Source organism: Convolutriloba macropyga, chromosome 8 (assembly GCF_964194025.1).
Source record: "Convolutriloba macropyga chromosome 8, txConMacr16.3, whole genome shotgun sequence".
Taxonomy (NCBI): domain Eukaryota; kingdom Metazoa; phylum Xenacoelomorpha; order Acoela; family Convolutidae; genus Convolutriloba; species Convolutriloba macropyga.
Window position 1 is genome coordinate 36,989,839 of NC_134475.1, and position 26,671 is coordinate 37,016,509.

Below are 26,671 nucleotides of genomic sequence, written 5' to 3' on the forward strand. Positions count from 1 at the left end.
AAGAGGAAGAAAGGCTTGAATTATCATCTCACCAAGCATCTTCCATCGAAAGATGTTAAGCATAGTGCTATGTGTACTGTGTGCTTGAAGTAGTTCCTGTGCCTTTATTCACTTCAACAGCCCAAGAGTAGAGAGCACGAAACATCAACAGAAGCTGGGACAAAGTCGAGTGAAAAGCAAAAAGAAATCCTAGAAATCGAAGAACCAGACAAGAACAACGAGCAATTACAACAGAGATCTTAGTGCTTGACAGCACTTGTTTGACGATACGGAAAGGGAGATCGGGAAACATCGAGTGTTCAACTTCAAGTTTTCCAAGCTCAATTCCAAAGCGTGAACGAGAATCTGAAAGAAGTAATTGAAAAACTCAACAGTACTGCCAAAGTGAAATCGGCTTCTGGACAAGTATCGTTAATTTTATGCTCACGAGGAGAACACGTTCATTGAACAATCTCAACTGCTCTGCTAGAAAAAAGAATTGGTCTGTCTTTAAGACAGAGTGGAAAAGATGGATCTAGTGAAGACGTGGTCACAAGAGAGAGAAATTCAAAGTAGCAATTTACACTAAGCGCAAACGTAACAATGTTTTGTGCAATTTTCAACAAAATTTCAATCATATGTATTGATAATCTTGTTTCTGAACAGTTAATAAAGTACAACAATGCAAATTGTCTTCTATCGGTTGGTCACGGAGAAAACCACAAAATTTATTTTTGTCTGTCCACTTAAAAGGATCAATGGAGTTGGAGATAAATGCAGCGAAGTTGACCAGTGACTTTTTTCACGAGTCTGGTCATGGTGAAATCAACTTTAGAAGATTGTCAATGCATCACATTGTATTTGTTGAAAATGCCAAAATGCTTTCAAACACAACATTTTCATATATGACATTGATATTGGAAACCGGAATTGAATAAGGGAAGAGAGGGGCATTATACTGGGCTACAAAAACCACAATTGCTATGTGGACGATACTGAAACGTTCTTCAAAAAATTCCGATATCCTAGCTGCGGTACTTCTGTTAAGCACGCAGTTCACTTCAACCTTCAAGTGAAATGTGGCGTAGAGAGGGTAAAACACTTTCATCCACAGAGTGTGTATACTCTGAGGGAGAAATTGTTTGATAAACTCGAAGAAATTGGAACTCCTTACAACGATGAGCAAAAATTCTTTAAGAACTTGGCCATATCTGACATTGAATCCATATGCGTTCCCACTGAAGAGCTAAAAAAAAATAAACACAACTACTTGCATTGGGAAACTTGAACGCAAATACGTTTGTGTTTCATCCAATTTTGTTGACGAACATGTGTTTTTATGCGACAAAGATCCTAAGACGTTAATTGTACATTTAATCGAAGCAGTTAAAAAGTTAGCAAGCAACAGTAAACTCGTAATGCAAAGAAATTGCATTAATTTGGGATACAATTATTAGTGGAAATATTGCTATCTTTGAGTAATTGAATGAGTGGAAACGTCAGACAAATTCTACGTGCGATTTGGAAGATGAATTTGAAGAGAAAAAAGAGGAAGCTGATATGTCTAATCAGTTCCCTTAAATGAAGAAGAACCAGCTTGTGGACTTGCAACATCACTTTGAGCGTTATGTCACCTGTGTTTGTATTCAACAGTTGAGAGTAAAATTTTAATATCATTGGGTTCTACTTCTTACCCTATATCATTAACGAGCGGGATATTCATTTATAAAAAAGGTGAAGAGTTTTGTTTAATTCCAGTTTGGTGACGCGCAATTCCTTGAAATTTTAAAATTAGTCGGAGAAGCTACATCTCTCGGTTCATTCCTCAGAGTCTATTGATATATACAATTTAATGGAAGTAGTTTGGATGGAAGAGCAAAAGAGTTCTTCTCAAGTGCTGCAACAACAAGAATGTTTTTCCAACGCTGAAAGCAATGCCAAAAAAATGACGGAACTTAAACAATACAAACGAATTGAAATTTTCACTTCCAATTCAAAAGTAGACTTCCAAAATTAACAAACATTTATCTCCACAAGACAATAAATCACATATTTTTCCTATTTGTGGAAGCTGACAAAAATGTAAATGACAAAATGCACGAGGATATGACTGTTGGAACTTCTTTTGTGTTCACAAGAACAGTAATGCTTTATCAGACCCACATTAGAAGTTGAGAAGACATTTGTTAATCTATCGTGGGTATTGTCGCTAGTCAACTTTATCCCTTTTCAACGAGTCAAGAAATGACAACTGGGCTTACACTAGTTTCGTTGGGAGCTTGACACAGATTCTCCAAAAAGTACAGCTCGACCCAGCAGATCTTGAACATTTGAGAACCTGGTCATGTCTTACCCCCAATCTCAACGTTAAGAACGCCTTTTTGAAAGCTATTTTGCAATACATTGGAAGCTATTTTTTTCCAATTGTCAAGAAGCTCGAGCCATTCTCTTGGAGTAGTAAAAGTTGAGATGAAAAAAAAAGAGCGTGATGAATTTACAAGAGATTACTTGCGAAAAAGTTTTAAAAACTGTTGAGGTCTTAGGGCGTAATTAATGGGAAACTATCAAAATAGAGAAAAATGTCTTATGTCACGTGAGAAAGAGGTTCCTATTCAGGCTTCCTATGAAGCAAGAGTTTCTTTTAGCCAAAAAGGAGAAGAAAAAATGTTTGCATACATATCGTGCAAAATTGAAATTCCAGAATGATTAATGTACAAGTTCTCCAAGTTCCTTCCTATTTCCAAAAATTTAAATGTTAGACGATACGATATTTTGGATTATATGAGGGAGAAAGCAATTTAAAAAGCCTACACAAACAACCTGAGCAAATGTTGATTTAGGTCTTCAGGCTAGACAGCGGTGCAATAACTAATTCATTGGACAATTATTATATCGGTCTGCGTCTGAAATGAGAAAAATTTACAGATTTGCACAAAACGCGCTAAAATGCTTCAAAAATTTTGCAGTCAATGGTTGATGCTATCAGATTCGGTGATGAAAATACTGAGCGTTGTGGCTGAGACAATCAAATTGTTGTCTAACAGCTCTCATTTAAAAATTCAAAATTACTGACAGAAGTAAACATACCGAGGCCTAATACGTGAACGAAGCAAACACCACAAAGCAATCAATGGGAAAATGATCGATTGCCTGAAGATTGAGTCGAAAAAACTGTAAACTAAGTTGAGCTTACAAAATCAGAAACTGAGCATTGAGAACCTATAAATGTTGGGTTTCTTTTCTCCAATACACTAAAATACTCATTTTGGACCTACAACTACTTTGATAATCATTGGGATGTTGACAAGTTTTAGGAGTTGAAAATGGATACGGATTCTCGGTATTTAACACTAGCGCAGGAGGATTTGTACCACAGAATTGGACAAGCTAAAAAAGAAGAATGGAATGTTTTGCAAGAGCAAGACTTTGGTGATTCTTTTGAGCAGATACCTCACAATGTTTCTTCCAATGAACAAGCAGCTTGAAGCATGAAAAGCACGACAAAAAAGAACTGGGACTCTCAAAGAAGAATTCAGTTGTACCGAAATGATTTGTCTTTGCAGCAAAAATTGTTGTTGCCACGATGCCAAATCTGACCAGTTAAAATTTAGTGGTAACGATCTAAAGGACAGAAATTTGCCGGAGAATAGAGATGAACCAATAGGACAGCATCGAGGTGTAATGGATGAAACTATCAAACATATATCGGCAAACAGAGGTTTTAGAAGAATGATTCATTCGGTTGCTACCTACGAAAAAACTAACAAGGGGCTGTCAAATGTGTACCCCAAATGCTTTGTCCAGTCCCACGGTGTTCATAGAGCACCTATCAATCTATAACTTGATCATAATGTCTAGAAGTGATAATTTTGAGCATTCAGTGAGCATATTTTATTCGGTGTCTCTAAATTTGTTCTGTTGTAATTTAATTTTTTTGAAAATTTGACATTTGTTTTTTACTAGCCCGCACATTCTAAATAGCACATAAGTCATACTTGACATAAACAACACGTAAAAGCCTTTTTCTATCCTAATACATAGCTACGTCTTGCACAAAGGGATGAAAACAGCCTAAAAGCATCCTTTTACATAGAAACTATGTCTAATCTTAACACTTGGCAGCTAATCTTAATATATGAGAGCTATACCTATTACATGTGCGCTATACCTAATCTTAAAATATGGGATTTAATCCTAATACTCGACAGATATGCCTAATCTTAATAAATGGTGGTTGTCTTAACACATGGGAAACCTATGTTAATACGTGCAGTCGGCTCTGGGCTCTCTTCATACATGGCTATACCCTATCTTAATACATGTAGGCAGCCCTAAGCTCCATAGCCTACCTTAATAGCCTATCCAAATCTCGAAAAACACGCTATACCCTATCTTAATACTTGGGGGCCTCCACATCCCCCAATGCTGGTCTGTTCATATATATACAACTCTTGTCACATGCTGATCAGGTTGAATTTGTTCAGATAAATTGCACATTTACAAATGATTGGACACCTTGTAAAGTTGTGAAGGATGAATATTTGAGTGATCTTCCGTTCGCGGATGAATTTTTGTTCAACTCTTTTTTTGTTCAATTTAGTTAAGATTGTTCATTTTATATCTTTTCAAAATTGAAGTTTGTTTTTAGATAATTGAAGTTTATTTTTACATACTGTGAAAGCTACGATTGTTTGAATATAATCTTTTATTACTATTTTCTGCGGAACCCTAGTCGAGACCTGGAATTTTTGAAAAGACCTACTAACTCCAGGTGAGGGGGCTAAATATTGAATTAAATTACACGATCGAGGACCCTAGTTAAAATCAAGTCTATTTCTTTACTTAAGTCTAGCCAAGTTCTTTTCATATACAAAAATGAGGCAAACTAAAAAGTTCCGACAACATCTGGGTTCGATCTTGTGACCTTCTCTAATCTTACCCAATACTTAACCAATTGCGCTACATGTTCTTAACTTTGAAGAAAATTGAAAATAAGTCATTGTAACGGTCGCGAGCGTAATTCCAGGACATGTTTTATTGTCCAGCCAAATTCCGGAAAACCTTTATTGTCCAGCCAAATTCCAGAACACCTTTATTGTCCTGTAAAATTCCAGGACGTATGTTTTAGTTCCAATCAATTTCTAGGACGGCTGTTTTAATTCCAGCCAAAGTCCCGGACATCACATTAGGTCCAGACAAATTCTTTTCATACCCAATATCTGTCGAGGACAGTCTTTTCATACCTTAAATCTGTCTAGGACGGTCTTTTAATAATTCCAGGTCTCGACTAGGGAAGAATTCACTCATCACAACTTCCGCTGACCATAATCGCTTAATATTTTTTCACAAGCAAACTTGGAGTTCTTTGAGGTACTTCTTTCATCCCTTTCATGTTTTGCCTTTTGCACTGACGAAAATTTTTTGCTAATTTTTTTTTGCTGAAAATTTCCAATGTAAAAGAAATTGTTTCAGATGAATAAAATCATAGGTAAAATTTTCTTAGTTTGAAGTAATATTCGAAGAAACTTTGAAAAATCTCAGCAAGAATTATTCTATTAAGGACAGCATTAATTGACAAAGTCGATTGTTCAACTGAACAACTAACCATTTCTTAGCTTTGTTTGTATTGAACGTACCAAAAGAACAGCAAAAGATAATAAAGCAAGATACAGTCTAACAAGATGCAGAATCAAGCAAGGGGCCAGCAAAATTTAATATCAGGCTCCATAAAAAAATTTTTAGGCCATGGTTTTTCTGAAATTTTAAAAAAGAAACGCCGCATAAAGTTGGAACCAAATTTCCCACCTTTATAAGTAGCCTTTGTTTGAGTGGAAAATTGTGGGTTGTTTCAGCGAACCATTATAATAAAACAGTGTTTCTGCAGAAGGACCCAAATAATTTTTTTACAGAAAGATAAAAAAAACTCACAGGTCTATTGCCATCTGCAAGGAAATTAATGAAGAAAAGGTTTGATCATCGAGGTCAACCTGCTGCATTTGACTTTTTATTTAACAAATTTGCATGCGTTTGCGATCTTTTTCACTTCAATTGAGCAATTTCCAATGTAGAGCAAAATGACGTTGAACTCAACATCAATGACGTGTGAAACGATTGCGTTAACAAATTTCGAAGACCTTGCGGAATGTAACAGATTCGAAGATAACCCAGTAAAACAAAATCAATCAAATATACGCAAGCGTCATAAGTAAGCAACTAAACCACTTAATGACACCCCAATATTTTCAACAGTCCCATAACAAACAATTAATCATAGCAAAAGAACACGAAAAAGAAAAAGAAAGAAGATATAGCTGGCAGAGTTCCGGAAAGGACTCGAAAACGGCAGCTGACAACACTTGATAATGTCGGCAATTTAAATAGTGTCTACTCAATGTCTAGAATCCATTTCAGTCCTGTCCTCAACAGAGCGAAAAAATGGAAAAATTTCCGGTAAAATTAATTTTGGATTTTTTTTATTTATATGTTTGCCCATCATCTGTATTGCAGTAGTACAAAGGAATGCCCAGTTTTGGTAAATTCTTTTTGTTGTAGTATAACCGCTAGGAATTCTTCCTCAATTTTAAAAGGCGCCATCCATCATTTGTTTTTCTTTTGAGGACATTAAACAATTTTTTATCAAAGAACAGACACTATCACCATAAAAAAAAATATTTTGAGTTTGAATCGAAAAACAAACAAGGCGACTCGGTAATGTGCGATCGCACATAAGGTTCTGATCCCGCTCATCCACAATTTTGGCTTGATTGTCTTCCAAATGAGGAACATAAAAAAACCCAAAAATTCAAGTATTTTTAAAAAAAATTGGTGTATGAACGAAAAGAAAGTCCCCAAAGCAAATAACTGTGGTGGAGTAAAAATGGCGCATTAGATTGATGAGATTTGCAAATATTAAGGAAGCGAGTCAAGACGAACAGCAAAATCAAACAACAGCAACAACAAAAATTAATTACATCAAAAACTTCATGTCCGTTTTAGAAAACAAAACTTAATATCAAAGTCAAAATACCGTCAGATAAAACTGATATTAAACAAAATAACTTGTAAATCACCAGAAAAGATAAGGGAGTAGTCAGTAAAAAAGGCATGGTAACAATTAGGCAATAAGGAATAAAAACAGTAGAGTTGAAAAATTCGCTTATTTTTTTTAAACAATTAATTTCGAAATAAGGAAAATCAATAGAAATCATATAAAATATCCTTTAGGTGTACGCTTACCAATGCTTCCATAGAAGGAATTAAGAGCTGCCGGTATTCAATTTTTTCATCAAAATGTGTTCAATTGCACTTTCTTCAACCATCAATAATGTATTATGTAACCTCTCATTAATGAAGCTAGGTAACAAGTAGACAAAAATGGAAAACAATTGCAAAAATAAGTAACACTTAAATTTTTTTTTGAAAAAAAGTTTTTCTAAAGACATGAACACCATTAACTACAGAATAAAGAAACTAATTAGGTTCGTATATTCCAAAAGAAGCCCATGAGGTTTGCAATTATCCAGAATATGTCTTATGTCCATAAAAAGAACTTCAAACATGACAAAAATCAAAAATTAGTTTACTTTTTTGTGTCGAAGCCAGTAAAGTCAGCGAATTCTTTTAAAACATTAGATTGTGTGACAATAATCCCCTTTTGAAACCTTCCTTTGACAATAAAAACGTCATAATTGGCCTGTAATTAACGAGCCTAGATAACAACCAGACAACAAAAGGAACAAAATTGCGAAGTTAAAAAGTGGTTTTTTTTAATTTGGAAAACAATTGTTTTCAGAGTCGTGAAAGCTATCAGCTATCTACTAAAAACAGAATATCGTCTCATCTCTTCTTCCATGAAAAGGCAATGAAACCGGGTCATTGTACAATAAAATTTCATACGACTAAAAAGACAAAGTAAAAACGGCAGTTAAAGACAATTTAAAAAAATCAATTAAATTTTTCGAGAAAATTGTGTTGAAGCCGTTAAAATCGTAATCTATATCTTCAAGCATTTTAATAATATCAATTTTGCCTCATTTTGAAAGCCAATAATGTGATACATGAACTGTCAATAACGTGATAATGTGACAAAACTAGAAAACGTAAAAAAATGGGCAAATACCTAAAAATTAAGAAAATTTGAAATCTAGTTGTATCGAAGCGAGTAGTCATAACCTAAGGCGTAAAACACCAATAAAGATTGAATTTGATTTCAAGAGAAAGAAGAAGCATTCTCTCATTGCAGACAATAAGGTACAAGTTGACCAAAGAAAGAGAAAGCTAGAGGGAAAGTTCAATAAGTCCTTATTTCTTTGAAAACCAAATACCTTTAAAAGTCAAAACGACCATAAGCTTTCAAGTAATCAACTAGATACAAAAACGTGGAGCTAATTATGAACCCAATTGGAACTGTCATTAGTGAGCTTTTTTGAAATGTTCTGTTATTTAATTATTGTAGAAGAGATCGAATTTTTTATAAAAAAGACTGTTTACAATCCGATTTATTTTTGGATTATACCAGTCCAAGATTGGTCCAAAACTGGCCCTGCTAATGCTGTTTGTTCTTTAAGAACACTTAGTTATTCGAATGTTTTAAATATTGATTTTTTTTAGTTAAAAAATCAAAAATAGATGCTGCGTGTTTGATAATCAACGAATAAATGTAGCAAAAGAAGGCCAAATTTTAATTACAGAGCACTCTCAACGGAATTTGAAGTAAAAAAGCCCCATTTTGAGTCTACAAAACTTGCGTTAGTGGTGTTTGGGTCTGTACTTCCTGTAAATTTAATCAAAACGGACTAAAGAAACTTATTTCGTACTGTTTTTGAAGAAAAAGTCTTAATTTTGAAATATTTAGCCAGAATTTTTGAGGAAAAAAATAAAAATAGCCTACAAAATTCTTGTGATTTTTTTTTCGTTTTCACAAATAAAAATCAACAACACTTTCAAAAAAAATTAACAAATTTTAGCAAAATTGGCGAAGTTTTCAAAAATTCCGGAAAAAGTGAATAAAATCTCGCCGGAATTCACACTATTTTCTCAAAATTTAAACCTCGATAACTCCCTGTAAAAAATGAAAATTAAAAAAATCTTTTTAATTCTATATTCTACGCTGGACAAGCTTTCTAATGATATCAGTATCAACTCTCTACGATGAATATATCGATCGGCCAAAATTGACTTAACAAAAAAAACCCGTTTGAGTATATAGTTCCTTTCCCCTCAAGAGGGGTCCGAACAATTTTAGTTCCCCAAGAACTGGAAAATCATCTGGCACCAGGACAATACAATTTATCAGAAGTTGTTTCAGAACCGAAAGAAAATGCAACCAAACTGACTGAAAGGACAACTTTACACAGTAACGTCCCAGACAACCATTTCTTTTCTAGCCAAGAGTTTAGCAAATGGCCAAAAAAATCGCGAGAGGCTCAACAGAGAAAAACAACACAAAAAATTCACTAAAAAGCGTTATTTCAAAATTTACACTAACAGTACATCTGGAAATCTTATCAATCTCCTCGCTAATAATTCTAATTTGTCAGCCACCAGTTCTACCGTCTAGAAAATATATAAAAATAATTTTGATAGCTAAAAAAAGAATTCAAATTTTTTCATCATCTCACTTGCAATTTTTTAGTTTTAACTTCATAATAACTGAAAATGATTTCAATCTCGAAATCTACAAACTCAAATTCAACTCAGTGATCCCACACTTTCTATGTATCAAAAGTGAAAAACTGCACCATCTGATGGAAAATTATTAAAGAGATGTAATGAGAAATTGCAAGCCCTATTTATTTTGCCTCAAATTCATTCTCAAAAACAATACAATTGGCAGCTGAAAATAACAGAAACGACCCTCACTAATTTTCAGACATTTAGCGGGACTATGATCTGATTCGGGACTATGATTTGAGTCGGATTATGATTCGAAATAAGCCGTGCCCATGCCAGACTTTTCGTGACTATGATTCGCTGATGTCAGTTCATTCATCGAAATAGTGCGACCCAAAAGTTGAGTCCAGACCGTGTATTTATCGTCTGGGAGGGGGTACCCCCAGACAAAAAATTGTCGAACCATATTTCGACCACCTCACCCCTTGTAGAAATAAACTTCGGCGGAAAATAACCCCAGACTGATTTAACTCTAGGAAAAAACCACCAGGAATATTATTCCCAACGCATATATTTCCCCACGGAAATGAATCCCATGTTCCGCGGGGCATTTTTTTATTCATGTTTTTCCTTGAGGCTTTATTTCCGTGTGAGTATTTTTCCTTAAGGACTTTTCCCTCTCTAAAATTCGATAGGGTCTCTTTTGTGGGGCTTTTCCGAAACGGGTTTAGATTTCCGATAGAAACATGGCGTTTTTATAAAAGAAATTTTGGTGGTGGTTAGTTAGACTGGGAGTTGAAAGAGATCTTTTTATGATATGAAAAGGTCCATCCGAAATAGTGAACTCACTTACCTACTGTCATAATTTTGTAGTTGGTTACTGGCAACAAAGTGAGCAAATTTAGAAAATGCACGTTAACAGTTTGAACAAAATTACAGAAGCAAGCTGTATGTATTTTTCTTTGATTTCTATGATCTCCGGAAAAATATTAGATGTGTATTAGCCCCTTTACAGTTCACCATAAAAGCATAGAATTGAAAATTATGATAACAAGTAAAGACTGATTGTTCAGATGCGACTTGATACAATAAAATTGAAAGCAGCGAAGTTATGACAACGCATCAGAAGAATGCATTTACAGTAGTCAAAATAAAAATGGTCAAAAGTTTAACAAAACTGTTTTTGTCAAACCAAAAAGTCCGCAAATGAACAATTTTTGACCTTTTGTTTCTGTGATTCAACTGAGTATCATTTGTTTGTCTGCTTAATTTTGTACTTTCGGAACTTTTTGAAATTATTGAAAAATAAATGAACTTGCATACACTTAGCATTACGGACCAATGCTGGACAACTTGGCATGAAAGAAATAGAATTTCAACCGCTATAAAATGCGTTTATTTACCTCCTAATTCCAGTCATATCTACATGGCGCGGATTTTTTTTTTGATAATACATCCGAGCATCCTAATCGATTAACTTGTATGGTAGCAATTATTCGAAGGCCGTAAGAAAAAAAAAGTAAGCACAATACTAATTGAAATTTTCTCCCCCACGTATTAAGATTGCCAAACGTATTTCACTTGCCTATCACAGTAAATTTACTCTTATTTTAAACACGCCTATCTTAAAGTTGTAAAATATATCGCAGAGCTAACAAAAATTTTCGCAAACCTTATTCGCTCTTCTAATGAGCGAATAATGTTTTAAATAATGATGCTGACCAAAAAATAGCGTAAAATCGAATATGTTAACTCTGAGCATAAGTTTTGCGTGCCCAATTAAATAAAAAAAATAAAAATAAAACCCAATGGAAACATGGAAAGCTAAACTGGAATCCAGCAAAGAGCTCCATTGGGGCCATCGCTTTTATTCTAAGGGGTAAATCCAAATATCCGCAGGAAATCTTTATTACAAAACTCTTTGCGTCTTCATTAATGAATATGTTGTGGTACAAAAAATGAAATTAAAACCTGTTTTCCGTAATTGCTGAAGATTAGGAAACATATGTCTTCAAATTGAAAGAAATAATTATTTTCTCAGTTCTGGAATAAATGGCTAGTAATTATGAAGATATACAACAAATCGCATATGAAAGTTCCTCAACAAGCTCAAAAAACTACTCATTATAGTTCCGTAATCTTGAGATAAAGATTTGCAAAAATAAAACTCAAGTGAAAAAAGTCGGAAACACTCAAATTGAGCCAACGGATATCTCAAACAACCACGAGTTGTCCAAAGCGAATGACAACCTAAGAACCGGGTCAAAAAATTTACATTTTTGAATCAATTTGACTAAACTCAAAAGAATTATCTCGAACTCAATCTGGGCTCCGTCATCCCAGAGTTCTTACGGAAGCAAGCTACACAGTCAGTTAAACTTGGTTGACTTGGTATAAGGACAACTACCAATCGACAACTTCCATCTTATATCAGTTCTGTTTTTTTATGTCTATTAGAAGATTTGCCTGGTTTGTAACAGGAGGGGGACATTGACCTCTCCCGTTACAAAGCAGGAAAGGTCTTTCTTATGTGTCCCTTTTAGAATTTACCTCATTTTAGAGTGGAATAAAACATAGTTGAGTTTTATTTAGTTATACCAAAAGTTTCATGCGTGAATTTAATATTGTTTCCCCCCTTTCTAACCGGGAAAGTTGGTTGGTGTTTGTACAAAGAATTTCCGCTTTCTTGTCTCAATTTATCAACGATAAAAGTACAAGTGAATTTATTTAGCTTAAGGGTGCTTGTCTAAAATTTTGTGTTTAACGAATAACCGTTAGGAATAAAAAAAATACGGACGAATTTTGCACGGTAAATTATCAGCACACAAACAAAACAGTCATGCCATTGATTTTACGAGTTCTGTTTACTAAACTACTCAAAAAGCAAAAAGTTAAAAGCAATTTTCTTATCGTTGCCAATTGGAGTCACTACTAGATTCATATAAAATTTTTTGCCGTGCACGCTTGAGTGGAACAATTGGTGTTTCCTCGACGCTTTCTGCAGCCTCAAACAAAATGAATTCATTCTGACTGGGTGTGCATGGTTCTTCGATTCCTTCACAACTATTAACTTCCACAACACATGTATAAAATTGCAGGACGTATGTTTAGTTCCAGCCAAACTCTAGGACGGTTGTTTTAATTCCAGCCAAAGTCCCGGACATCACATGAGGTCCAGACAAATTCTTTTCATACCCAATATCTGTCGAGGACAGTCTTTTCATACCTTAAATCTGTCTAGTACTGTCTTTTATTAATTCCAGGTCTCGACTAGGGAAGAATTCACTCATCACAACTTCCGCCGACCATAATCGCTTAATGTTTTTTTACAAGCAAACTTGGAGTTCTTTGAGGTACTTCTTTCATCCCTTTCATGTTTTGCCTTTTGCACTGACGAAAATTTTTTGCTATTTTTTTTGCTGAAAATTTCCAATGTAAAAGAAATTGTTTCAGATGAATAAAATCATAGGTAAAATTTTCTTAGTTTGAAGTAATACTCGGAGAAACTTTAAAAAATCTCAGCAAGAATTTTTCTATTAAGGACAGCATTAATTGACGAAGTCGATTGTTCAACTGAACAACTAACCATATCTTGGCTTTGTTTTGCATTGAACGTACCAAAAGAGCAGCAACAACATAATAAAGCAAGTTACAGTCTAACAAGATGCAGAATCAAGCAAGGGGCCAGCAAATTTTAATATCAGGCTCCATAAAAAAATTTTTAGGCCATGGTTTTTCTGAAATTTTAAAAAAGAAACGCCGCATAAAGTTGGAACCAAATTTTCCACCTTTATAATCAGCCTTTGTTTGAGTGGAAAATTGTGGGTTGTTTCAGCGAACCATTATAATAAAACAGCGTTTCTGCAGAAGGAACCAAATAATTTTTCTACGGAAAGATAAAAAACTCACAGGTCAATTGCAATCTGCAAGGACCTATTGCCATCGGCCATCTGCAAGGTCAACCTGCTGCATTTGACTTTTTATTTAAAAAATTTGCATGCGTTTGCTATCTTTTTCACTTCAGTTGAACAATTTCCAATGTAGAGCAAAATGACGTTGAACTCAACATCAATGACGTGTGAAACGATTGCGTTAACAAATTTCAAAGACCTTGCGGAATGTAACAGATTCGAAGATAACCCAGTAAAACAAAATCAATCAAATATACGCAGGCGTCATAAGTAAGCAACTAAACCACTTAATGACACCCCAATATTTTCACCAGTCCCATAACAAACAATTAATCATAGCAAAAGAACACGAAAAAGAAAAAGAAAGAAGATATAGCTGGCAGAGTTCCGGAAAGGACTCGAAAACGGCAGCTGACAACACTTGATAATGTCGGCAATTTAAATAGTGTCTACTTAATGTCTGGAGTCTGGAATCCATTTCAGTCTTGTCTTCAACAGAGCAAAAAAACGGAAAAATTTCCGGTAAAAAAAATCAAATCAATTTTGGAAGTTTTTTGATTTATATGTTTGCCCATCAACTGTATTGCAGTAGTACAAAGGAATGCCCAGTTTTGGTAAATTTATTTCGTTGTAGTATAACCGCTAGGAATTCTTCATCAATTTTAAAAGGCGCCATCCACCATTTGTTTTTCTTTTGAGGACAATTCAACATTTTTTATCAAAGAACAGACACTATCACCATTAAAAATATATTTTGAGTTTGACTCGAAAAACAAATTATAGTTCCTCAAGAACTTAAAACTCATCTAGCACCAGGACAATACAGTTTATCAGAAGTTGTTTCAGAACCGAAAGAAAAAGGAATCAAACTGACTGAAAGGACAACTTTACACACTAACGTCCCAGATAACCATTTCTTTTCTAGCAAAGAGTTTAGCCAATGGCCAAAAAAATCGCGAGAGGCTCAACAGAAAAAACAACACAAAAAATTCACTAAAAAGCGTTATTTCAAAATTTACACTAACAGTACATCTGGAAATCTTATCAATCTCATCGCTAATAATTCTAATTTGTCAGCCACCAGTTCTACCGTCTAGAAAATATTTAAAAATAATTTTTATAGCTAAAACAAGAATTCAAATTTGTTCATCATCTCACTTGCAATTTTTTTAGTTATAACTTAATAATAACTGAAAATGATTTCAATCTCGAAATCTACAAACTCAAATTCAACTCAGTGATCCACACTTTCTTTGTATCAGAAGTGAAAAACTGCACCATCTGATGGAAAATGATTAAAGAGATGTAATGAAGAATTGCAAGCCCTATTTATCTTGCCTCAAATCCATTCTCAAAAACAATACAATTGGCAGCTGAAAATAACAGAAACGATCCTCATTAATTTTCAGACATTTAGCGGGACTATGATCTGATTCGGGACTATGATTTGAGTCGGATTATGATTCGAAATAAGCCGTCCATGCCAGACTTTTTGTGACTATTATTCGTTGATGTCAGTTCATTCATCGAAAAAGTGCGACCCAAAATTTGAGTCCAGACCGTGTATTTATCGTCTGGGAGGCGGTACCCCAGAGGAAAAATTGTCGAACCATATTTCGACCACCTCAACCCTGGTAGAAATAAACTTCGGGGGAAAATAACCCCAGAATGATTTAACTCTAGGAAAAAACCATCAGGAATATTATTCCCCACGCATTTCCCCACGGAAATGAATCCCATGTTCCGCGGGGCATTTTCTTATTCATGTTTTCCTTGAGGCTTTATTTCCGTGTGAGTATTTTTCCTTAAGGACTTTTCCCTCTCTAAAATTCGATAGTGTCTCTTTTGTGGGGCTTTTCCGAAACGGGTTTAGATTTCCGATAGAAGCATGGCGTTTTTTATATAAGAAATTTTGGTGGTGGTTAGTTAGACTGGTAGTTGAAAGAGATCTTTTTATGATATGAAAAGGTCCATCCGAAATAGTGAACTCACTTACCTACTGTCATAATTTTGTACTTGGTTACTGGCAACAATGTGAGCAAATTTAGAAAATGCACGTTAACAGTTTGAACAAAATTACAGAAGCAAGCTGTATGTATTTTTCTTTGATTTCTATGATCTCCGGAAAAATATTAGATGTGTATTAGCCACTTTACAGTTGACCATAAAAGCATAGAATTGAAAATTATGATAACAAGTAAAGACTGATTGTTCAGATGCGACTTGATACAATAAAATTGAAAGCAGCGAAGTTATGACATTGCATGAGAAGAATTCATTTACAGTAGTCAAAATAAAAACGATAAAAAAAGTAAAACAAAACTGTTTTTGTCAAACCATATTTAAATTTTAGAACCATAATGATTAAAATTTTCTCCACCACGTATTAAGATTGCCAAACGTATTTCACTTGCCTATCACAGTAAATTTACTCTTATTTTAAACACGCCTATCTTAAAGTTGTAAAATATATCGCAGAGCTAACAAAAATTTTCTCTCCTAATGAGCGAATAATGTTTTAAATAATGATGCTGACCAAAAAATAGCGTAAAATCGAATATGTTTACTCTGAGCATAAGTTTTGCGTGCCCAATTAAATAAGAAAAAATTAAAAATAAAACCCAATGGAAACATGGAAAGCTAAACTGGAATCCAGCAAAGAGCTCCATTGGGGCCATCGCTTTTACTCTAAGGGGTAAATCCAAATATCCGCAAGAAATCTTTAGTACAGTTTTCAGTAATTGCTGAAGATAAGGAAACACATGTCTTCAAATTGAAAGAAATAAATTTTTTCTCAGTTCTGGAATAAATGGCTAGTAATTATGAAGACATACAACAAATCGCATATAAAAGTTCCTGAACAAGCTCAAAAAACTACTCATTATAGTTCCTTAATCTTGAGAAAAAGATTTGCAAAAATAAAACTCAAGTGAAAAAAGTCGGAAACACTCAAATTGAGCCAACGGATATCTCAAACAACCACGAGTTGTCCAAAGCGAATGACAACCTAAGAACCGGGTCAAAAAATTTAGATTTTTGAATCAATTGGACTAAACTCAAAAGAATTATCTCGAACTCAATCTGGGCTCCGTCATCCCAGAGTTCTTACGGAAGCAAGCTACACAGCCAGTTAAACTTGTTTGACTTGGTATTAGGACAACTACCAAACGACAACTACCATCTTATATCAGTTCTGTTCTTTTATGACTATTAGAAGATTTGCCTGGTTTGTAACGGGAGGGGGACATTGTCCCCTCCCGTTACAATGCAGGAAAGGTCTTTCTTCTGTGTCCCTTTTAGAATTTACCTCATTTTAGAGTGGAAGAAAACATATTTGAGTTTAATTTAGTTATACCAAAAGTTTCATGCGTGAATTTAATATTGTTTCTCTCTTTCTAACCGGGAAAGTTGGTTGGTGTTTGTACAAATAATTTCCGCTTTCTTGTCTCAATTTATCAAAGATAAAAGTACAAGTGAATTTATTTAGCTTAAGGGTGCTTGTCTAAAATTTTGTGTTTAACGAATAACCGTTAGGAATAAAAAAAATACGGACGAATTTTGCACGGTAAATTATCAGCACACAAACAAAACAGTCATGCCATTGATTTTACGAGTTCTGTTTACTAAATTACTCAAAAAGCAAAAAGTTAAACGCAATTTTGTTATCGTTGCCAATTGGAGTCACTACTAGATTCATATAAAATTTTTTGCCTTGCACGCTTGAGTGGAACAATTGGTGTTTCCTCGACGCTTTCTGCAGCCTCAAACAAAATGAATTCATTCTGACTGGGTGTGCATGGTTCTTCGATTCCTTCTCAACTATTAACTTCCACAACACATGTATAAAAATGCAGGACGTATGTTTAGTTCCAGCCAAAATCTAGGACGGTTGTTTTAATTCCAGCCAAAGTCACGGACATCACATGAGGTCCAGACAAATTCTCTTCATACCCAATATCTGTCGAGGTCAGTTTTTTCATACCATAAATCTGTCTAGGACGGTCTTTTATTAATTCCAGGTCTCAACTAGGGAAGAATTCACTCATCACAACTTCCACCGACCATAATCGCTTAATATTTTTTCACAAGCAAACTTGGAGTTCTTTGAGGTACTTCTTTCATCCCTTTCATGTTTTGCCTTTTGCACTGACGAAAAATTTTTGCTAATTTTTTTTTGCTGAAAATTTCCAATGTAAGAGAAATTGTTTCAGATGAATAAAATCATAGGTAAAATTTTCTTAGTTTGAAGTAATACTCGGAGAAACTTTGAAAAATCTCAGCAAGAATTTTTCTATTAAGGACAGCATTAATTGACAAAGTCGATTGTTCAACTGAACAAATAACCATATCTTGGCTTTGTTTTGTATTGAACGTACCAAAAGAACAGCAACAAAATAATAAAGCAAATTACAGTCTAACAAGATGCAGAATCAAGCAAGGGGCCAGCAAATTTTAAAATCAGGCTCCATAAAAAAATTTTTAGGCCATGGTTTTTCTGAAATTTTAAAAAAGAAACGCCGCATAAAGTTGGAACAAAATTTCCCACCATTATAAGTATCCTTTGTTTGAGTGGAAAATTGTGGGTTGTTTCAGCGAACCATTATAATAAAACAGCGTTTCTGCAGAAGGAACCAAATAATTTTTTTACGGAAAGAAAAAAAACTCACAGGTCTATTGCCATCTGCAAGGACCTATTGCCATCGGCCATCTGCAAGGTCAACCTGCTGCATTTGACTTTTTATTTAAAAAATTCGCATGCATTTGCGATCTTTTTCACTTCAGTTGAACAATTTCCAATGTAGAGCAAAATGACGTTGAACTCAACATCAATGACGTGTGAAACGATTGCGTTAACAAATTTCAAAGACTTTGCGGAATGTAACAGATTCGAAGAAAACCCAGTAAAACAAAATCAATCAAATATACGCAAGCGTCATAAGTAAGCAACTAAACCACTTAATGACACCCCAATATTTTCACCAGTCCCATTACAAACAATTAATCATAGCAAAAGAAAAAAAACGAAGATATAGCTGGCCGAAATCCGGAAAGGACTCGAAAACGGCAGCTGACAACACTTGATAATGTCGGCAATTTAAATAGTGTCTACCTAATGTCTGGAGTCTGGAATCCATTTCAGTCTTGTCTTCAACAGAGAGAAAAAATGGAAAAATTTCCGGTAAAAAAATCAAATTAATTTTGGAAGTTTTTTTGATTTATATGTTTGCCCATCAACTGTATTGCAGAAGTACAAAGGAATGCCCAGTTTTGGTAAATTCGTTTCGTTGTAGTATAACCGCTAGAAATTCTTCATCAATTTCAAAAGGCGCCACCCATCATTTGTTTTTCTTTTGAGGACAATTAAACAATTTTTTATCAAAGAACAGACACTATCACCATTAAAAATATATTTTGAGTTTAACTCGAAAAAAAATTATAGTTCCTCAAGAACTTAAAACTCATCTAGCACCAGGACAATACAATTTATCAGAAGTTGTTTCAGAACCGAAAGAAAATGCAACCAAACTGACTGAAAGGACAACTTTACACAGTAACGTCCCAGACAACCATTTCTTTTCTAGCCAAGAGTTTAGCAAAAGGCCAAAAAAATCGCGAGAGGCTCAACAGAGAAAAACAACACAAAAAATTCACTAAAAAGCGTTATTTCAAAATTTACACTAACAGTACATCTGGAAATCTTATCAATCTCATCGCTAATAATTCTAATTTGTTAGCCACCAGTTCTACCGTCTAGAAAATATATAAAAATAATTTTGATAGCTAAAAAAAGAATTCAAATTTTTTCATCATCTCACTTGCAATTTTTTAGTTTTAACTTCATAATAACTGAAAATGATTTCAATCTCGAAATCTACAAACTCAAATTCAACTCAGTGATCCCACACTTTCTATGTATCAAATGTGAAAAACTGCACCATCTGATGGAAAATTATTAAAGAGATGTAATGAAAAATTGCAAGCCCTATTTATTTTGCCTCAAATTCATTCTCAAAAACAATACAATTGGCAGCTGAAAATAACAGAAACGACCCTCACTAATTTTCAGACATTTAGCGGGACTATGATCTGATTCGGGACTATGATTTGAGTCGGATTATGATTCGAAATAAGCCGTGCCCATGCCAGACTTTTCGTGACTATGATTCGCTGATGTCAGTTCATTCATCGAAATAGTGCGACCCAAAAGTTGAGTCCAGACCGTGTATTTATCGTCTGGGAGGGGGTACCCCCAGACAAAAAATTGTCGAACCATATTTCGACCACCTCACCCCTTGTAGAAATAAACTTCGGCGGAAAATAACCCCAGACTGATTTAACTCTAGGAAAAACTATCAGGAATATTATTCCCCACGCATTTCCCCACGGAAATGAATCCCATGTTCCGCGGGGCATTTTTTTATTCATGTTTTTCCTTGAGGCTTTATTTCCGTGTGAGTATTTTTCCTTAAGGACTTTTCCCTCTCTAAAATTCGAGAGGTTCTCCTTTGTGGTGCTTTTCCGAAGCGGGTTTAGATTTCCGATAAAAACATGGCTTTTTTATATAAGAAATTTTGGTGGTGGTTAGTTAGACTGGGAGTTGAAATAGATCTTTTTATGATATGAAAAGGTCCGTCCGAAATAGTGAACTCACTTACCTACTGTCATAATTTTTTACTGGTTTACTGGCAACAAAATGAGCAAATTTAGAAAATGCACGTTAACAGTTTGTATAATACAGCACGAAAATGCTGTATGTATTTTTCTTTGATTTCTATGATCTCCGGAAAAATATTAGATGTGTATTCGCCCCTTTACAATTGACCATAAAAACATAGAATTGAAAATTATGATAACAAGTAAAGATTGATTGTTCAGATGCGACTTGATACAATAAAAATGAAAGCAGTGAAGTTATGACAACGCATGAGAAAAATGCATTTACACTAGTCAAAATAAAAATGGTCAAAAGTTTAACAAAACTGTTTTTGTCAAACCAAATAGTCCGCAAATGAATAATTTTTGACCTTTTGTTTCTGTGATTAAACTCAGTATCATCTGTTTGTCTGCTTAATTTTGTACCTTTGGAACTTTTTGAAATTATTGAAAAATAAGTAAACTTGCATACACTTAGCATTAGGAACCAATGCTGGACAACTTGGCATGAAAGAAATAGAATTTCAACCGCTAAAATGCGTTTATTTACCTCCTAATTCCAGTCATATCTACATGGCGCGGATTTTCTTTTGATAATACATCCGAGCATCCTAATCGATTCACATGTATGGTAGCAATTATTCGAAGGCCTTAAAGAAAAGAAAGTAAGCACAATACTACAATAATATTTTCTCCCCTACATATTAAGATTGCCAAACATATTTCACTTGCCTATCACAGTAAACTTACTCTTATTTAAAACACTTCTATCTTAAAGTTGTAAAATATCGCAGAGATAACAAAAATTTTCTCGCCTAATGAGGGAATAATGTTTTAAATAATGATGCTGACCAAAAAATAGCATAAAATCGAATATATTAACTCTCAGGATAAATTACGCGTGCCCAATTAAATAAAAAAAATTAAAAATAAAACCCAATGGAAACATTATGGAAAGCTAAACTGGAATCCAGCAAAGAGCTCCATTGGGGCCATCGCTTTTATTCTAAAGGGTAAATCCAAATATCCGCAAGAAACCTTTAGTACAAAACTCTTTGCGTCTTCATTAATGAATGTTGTGGTACAAAAAATGAATTTAAAACCTGTTTTCCGTAATTGCTTAAGATTAGGAAACATAAGTCTTCAAATTGAAAGAAATAAAATTTTTCTCAATTCTGGAATAAATGGCTAGTAATTATGAAGATATACAACAAATCGCATATGAAAGTTCCTCAACAAGCTCAAAAACTACTGATTATAGTTCCGTAATTTTGAGAAAAAGATTTGCAAAAATAAAACTCAAGTGAAAAAAGTCGGAAACACTCAAATTGAGCCAACGGATATCTCAAACAACCACGAGTTGTCCAAAGCGAATGACAACCTAAGAACCTGGTCAAAAAATTTATATTTTTGAATCAATTGGACTAAACTCAAAAGAATTATCTCGAACTCAATCTGGGCTCCGTCATCCCAGAGTTCTTACGGAAGCAAGCTACACAGTCAGTTAAACTTGGTTGACTTGGTATTAGGACAACTACCAATCGACAACTACCATCTTATATCAGTTCTGTTCTTTTATGTCTAGTAGAACACTGTCCCCTCCCGTTACAAAGCAGTCAAGGCCTTTCTTAGGTGGCCCTTTTAGAATTTACTTCAAATTAGAGTGGAATAAACATAGTTGAGTTTCATTTAATTATACCAAAAGTTTCATGCTTTAATTTAATATTGTTTCACCCTTTTCTAACCGGGAAAGTTTGTTGGTGTTTGTACTAATAGTTTCCGCTTTCTTGTCTCCACTTATCAAAGATAAAAGTACAAGTGAATTTAATTAACTTAAAGGTGCTTGTCTAAAATTTTGTGTTTAACGAATAACCGTTAGGAATAAAAAAAATACGGACGAGTTCTGCTCGGTAAATTATCAGCACACATACAAAACATTCATGCCATTGATTTTACAATTTCTGTTTACTAAATTACCAAAAAGCAAAAAGTTTAAAGCAAGTTTCTAATCGTTGCCAATTGGAGTCACTACTAGATTTATATAAAATTTTTTGCCTTGCACGCTTGAGTGGAACAATTGGTGTTTCCTCGACGCTTTCTTCAGCCTCAAACAAATTGAATTCATTCTGACTAGATGTGCTTGGTTCTTCGATCCCTTCACAACAATTAACTTCCAAATCACTTTCATTGTACCTACGCTGAAGGAAAACCCAATCTGTCTCCTTGAAACTTGTCTGACCTATCACCCAGCGTCCTTGAATTCAAACTTTCTAATTCCGGCAGTTCGTCGCTATAACCAAGGGTAGTTAATACCCCCTCAAAATTGTTAGTGTTGTCCAATTTTATGTCCCAGTTATCCAAACCTTCACGCATGAAAACGTCGTCTACAACTTTGCAGTGTCCAAAGGTAAACTTGTTATTCGTCGTCGAAAATAACGCGTTTATCATCGTTGGCTGACAAACTTTCATCGTGCGTTTTAAAACAATCAGATGTTTGTCTGACGCATTGCAGTAGTTCGGTGCACTTTCAATTGGTTATTGCTCGAGGACTTTTTTGAAAAACTGGTGATCTAATAAAGGTTTTATGGAGTGAGATATGCCCTTCATGCTCTTTTTCTGAGTATCTAAATGCAAAAAAAAACAAATTATTGGTGTTTCTAAAAAAAAGCTTTTGTAAAAGCTTTAAAAAAGCTCTAAAAGTTTTTAAAAAGGCTTTTCTAAATAAAAAAATTTGTGTTGTTTGCTTGAAGCAACTACCGATGAATGTCTCGAAATCTTAATAAAAATTCTTTGGTTAACTGAAATAAATGGAAAAACATATCCGCTGTGATTATTGAGTACATCTTGATTTTGATTGTAACAAATTCTGACATTACTGATTCCGCCAATTCGTCTTTGAATTTTAGGGCTTTCTTTTTGGTTGGTCAGATCGTAGAGGTTTGATTGCTTTGGTTGGTTCAAAAAACCGAATTCCCTATAGACGATACTTATTTATGAATTTATGGAAAAATGATGTGTTCTCGTTCTCTTGTTTCGGATACGTCTTTCAACATTTTTATTTTTGTTGCAAATTGAACTTTCTGCGGTTCCGCTTCAGTCTCTTATCCCTTGACTCTCAAGCTTTTGATTATTGAGATACTCAAGCATGTCGTTTTTGGTGCCTGACCTGTGCAATTTAATCGAACCTAGATTTCCATCTATTGACGACATTACGGGTAGGTAAACGCCGTACCCTTTATTTATCCACTGGGGCATTCCGTGATCTTGTTTCTTATGATCTTCAAACATTGACTTCAGTAAAAAACGTTTTGCTGCAATGAACACAATGAGGAATTGTTTCGGATCCGTGCGATTGCTTTGTATGTTTGATAATTCCGACAAGCGATGGCGATTCGAAGTCTCAATCGGTGCAGTGAAGTGGCTTGTTCTGTGGTTTGATTTCTTGTATTGCTTTTAGATCTTTTTTCAAGCTGCGCAAACTTAGTAGTCAACAGTCAGCAGTAAGCAAACAGTAGTCACAGTAAGCAAACAGTAGCCAACGATTCAGTTTGTCATTTTTCTGATAGCAACCAATTTTTAGAAATCAGTAACTTGTACCAAGAACAATGATCAATGAGAGAGCCAGGCTCAATCCTAATTCTTGAAGTTTGAGAGGAACATACGAAGACTTTAGTCACATCCTTTTACCTATGATCATTTTTTTCTTATCACTTTCCTGAGTTTAAACTTTTGGCTATAAACATTTGGCAATAATCTGTATTCATTTAGTTTTGGAATCCTGTAGGAACTCACTCGAAGGTTTTGCACATGATTCGGTACTCAAAGAAAATGGAGCTCAAACACACGCCAGCTAAAATTAATTTCAGTTGATTGGTCACCACTCTTAATTCCTAATTCAATTGTCAAACAGTGCTTTGATCAGGTGTACCATCAATTTAAGTTACACGAGATCAAAAACAGGGCTGCCGAGTTGCGGCCTACCGCTCGATTGATGTTTCACAAGATCAAAGCAAGGTGTAACAAAGGGTTTTCTGTATCAAGTCTGTTTGGAACCCTTTTTTTATTTTTGTTTGAGGTTTGGTTTTAGAAATTAAATATTGGTAATAAACTTTGATTATTAGCTGGCAACCATCAGACCACCCAGTGCCACTTTCCTATCTGCACTTTCGATTCATACTTTTCAAGTCTTTTTTCTTCGATAATTTCCATTCTAATTTCTAATTTTCAAAATAAACTGGAATGTGAACAAAGATCATTCTTTTGCACAATTATTTTCCCCTACAGGAAACATATCATCAAAGAGATAACAATAATATACAATGATGTCAACTTTTACAAAAAGAAGACAGGAGTTCTATTAAAAAATATCGAGGGCTAATAATGATGCTCGATTTTGGTGACAGGGAGCACTTCCGCCTGGTGGACCTTATAAAGTATCAAATATTCGTCACCCCTAATGAAAAGAGGGACACAAGCCTAGAAAACCTGTTCCATTTTGTGTCTGTCCCAACCAAGCATTTTTTTGATACTCGCTAATTTCAATCCCCTACCCTTACCTTAGTTCAGTCTTTTTTATTTTTTTTAAATGCATCGCCTTTTTATTTCAAAAGAAAAATGTGAGCTTTCTCTTATATTCAGAATAGGATATATTCTAGGGATATTTGATGCTTAAAATTTAGGATTACATTTAAAAAGGGGGAAAATAGCGCAAAGTTTCAATTTTCCTTTTTTCTCTTTTTTCAGATTTTATTGTTGAAGCCTCTAGAGGAGATTATGGGGTTCTAAAAAGCTTTAAAAAAATTAATAAAATACGATAAAAAGGGGCCGAAAACTGCGGCTGCGCCTTGTTTTCGAGGTCGCTCAGTTCAAAAGTCATATTTTCAGCTCCATGGGACCACGGCTTCACTTATATCTTGATGTTTCCGTTTTTGCGTCATCATTTATGATTTTTTTTTTGAAATTTTGAAAAAAAATAGTTTTGAGTGCTCTATTTCTGGTTACTAACCCCACAGGGCGGACTCGTTACAGATATGCGATTGATTTTTGTTGAATTTTTTGAATTTTTTATTTATTTTAAAAAAATTATTGGTTTTAGAACTTGTTTTCTGATGAAAGGATGTTTTTTTGGAAAAAAATGAAAAGCATTTTCTCTAGTGGGTCATTATTCGGACGTTATTTGTTGCACTTCGTCTGTGTAACCACCTGGTCAACAAATTGTTCCCCAAAAAGTTAAATAACTTTCACAAATTTGCATTTATTCGTTGTGTAAATTTAAAGAGATTTTTCAATTAAAGAATATTGTTCATTTGAAAATAAAACGTTAAATAGAATTCAAGAATGGACAACAGTATTAGGCGTCAGTTTTATTGCCACCGCTCACACAATAGAAGATTTTCTGGTTAATATTTTCAGAGTTTTGCAAAGCTTTAGTCATTTTATCAACTGAGCATCTGTTATGTTTTTGTGATAAATGTTATTTTTGTTCCATTTTCTTTCATTTTTTACCTTCTGTTATTTTATTGTTCCCCTTAATATTTTACCAAGTACTTTGCATAGTAGTATTTTTCTGTTGCATTCCAAGACATTGATTAGAGCGTCTCTTCTTAAGGTTGAGTTACAATAAAAGTTTTTCAAAACAAAGAACAATTTCACTCCTTATATTGGGTTAGTGTCTAAGTGAACGAGGATAAACTGAAAATCATAGCTTGTTTTCTCTCCAGCATAGTTTCATTCCCGTTTTCAAATTTTTCTCTGAATCCGATTTCCTATTCTTTGTCAGAACTACTAATAAGTTTACGTTTTTTGGGTGCAAGACAATTGGCTTGCGGGTGCAGTCCCTTGGCTCTCTGAACAATTGAGGGCATCTATTGATCGAAACAATAGTGAAATAGGAGTCTCTTGTGGGAAATTCAGATTGTTTAATGTGTTCTTTATTTCACAATCGGAGCTATCGTTATTGGAAATTTTCCAGAGAGCCTCAGTCCTATGGAGATCTCGCCAATATCCTTCATGATTTTCGTATAAAGGTATTTCTTTCAAGTCTTAGTCGTAGAAGGTCGTCTAAATATTTGCTTATAGAACTGAGGTATCAAATATAAACTCTCTGGTGTAGTTTGATTCGAAATCCAATGTGTACTGAGAGCCTTTTAGAAACGCTTTTTCAGAACGAATTGACTGCTTGAAATCAACAACCGGAAATAAACATGTGATGTAACTCATGTGTCGTTTGTCCATCCTTGTTCATTAATAACGATGGTTTCTTTCCAGTATTTTCTGTAGGCTAATATTCTTTTCTTCAAGCTTTTTTCTTTTTTCAGATTAAAAACTAGCGCAGACATTTTATTTGTCCTATTTCAAGAAAAGCAACGAAAATTTGATTGGTGAATACGAAAAAATGCTCAAAGAATATAAACAATGTTCAAAATTTAACACTTGTCTATTGTCGTCAGGTACAAAGTATGACACTAAGTTCTATTCAAAACAGGTGTTAACCCAGACTGATAAGCGATTGCTTT

The 26,671-nt window shown here is 34.3% G+C and overlaps 1 protein-coding gene across 2 annotated transcripts in view; it reads right to left on the reverse strand.

Moving 5' to 3' along the window:
• LOC142344103 (uncharacterized) overlaps positions 1–15,529 on the reverse strand; it is a 39,124-nt gene extending 23,595 nt beyond the window's left edge. The window contains exon 1 of one of the 2 annotated variants that reach the window (XM_075395592.1): positions 15,499–15,529. In XM_075395592.1, the coding sequence (XP_075251707.1) occupies positions 15,499–15,508 (10 nt within the window). In that variant the 5' untranslated portion in view covers positions 15,509–15,529. Of the gene's footprint in view, positions 1–10,444; positions 10,641–15,498 lie in introns of those variants that run through there. The other variant, XM_075395591.1, reaches the window with a different exon arrangement.
• Positions 15,530–26,671: the final 11,142 nt, after the last annotated feature.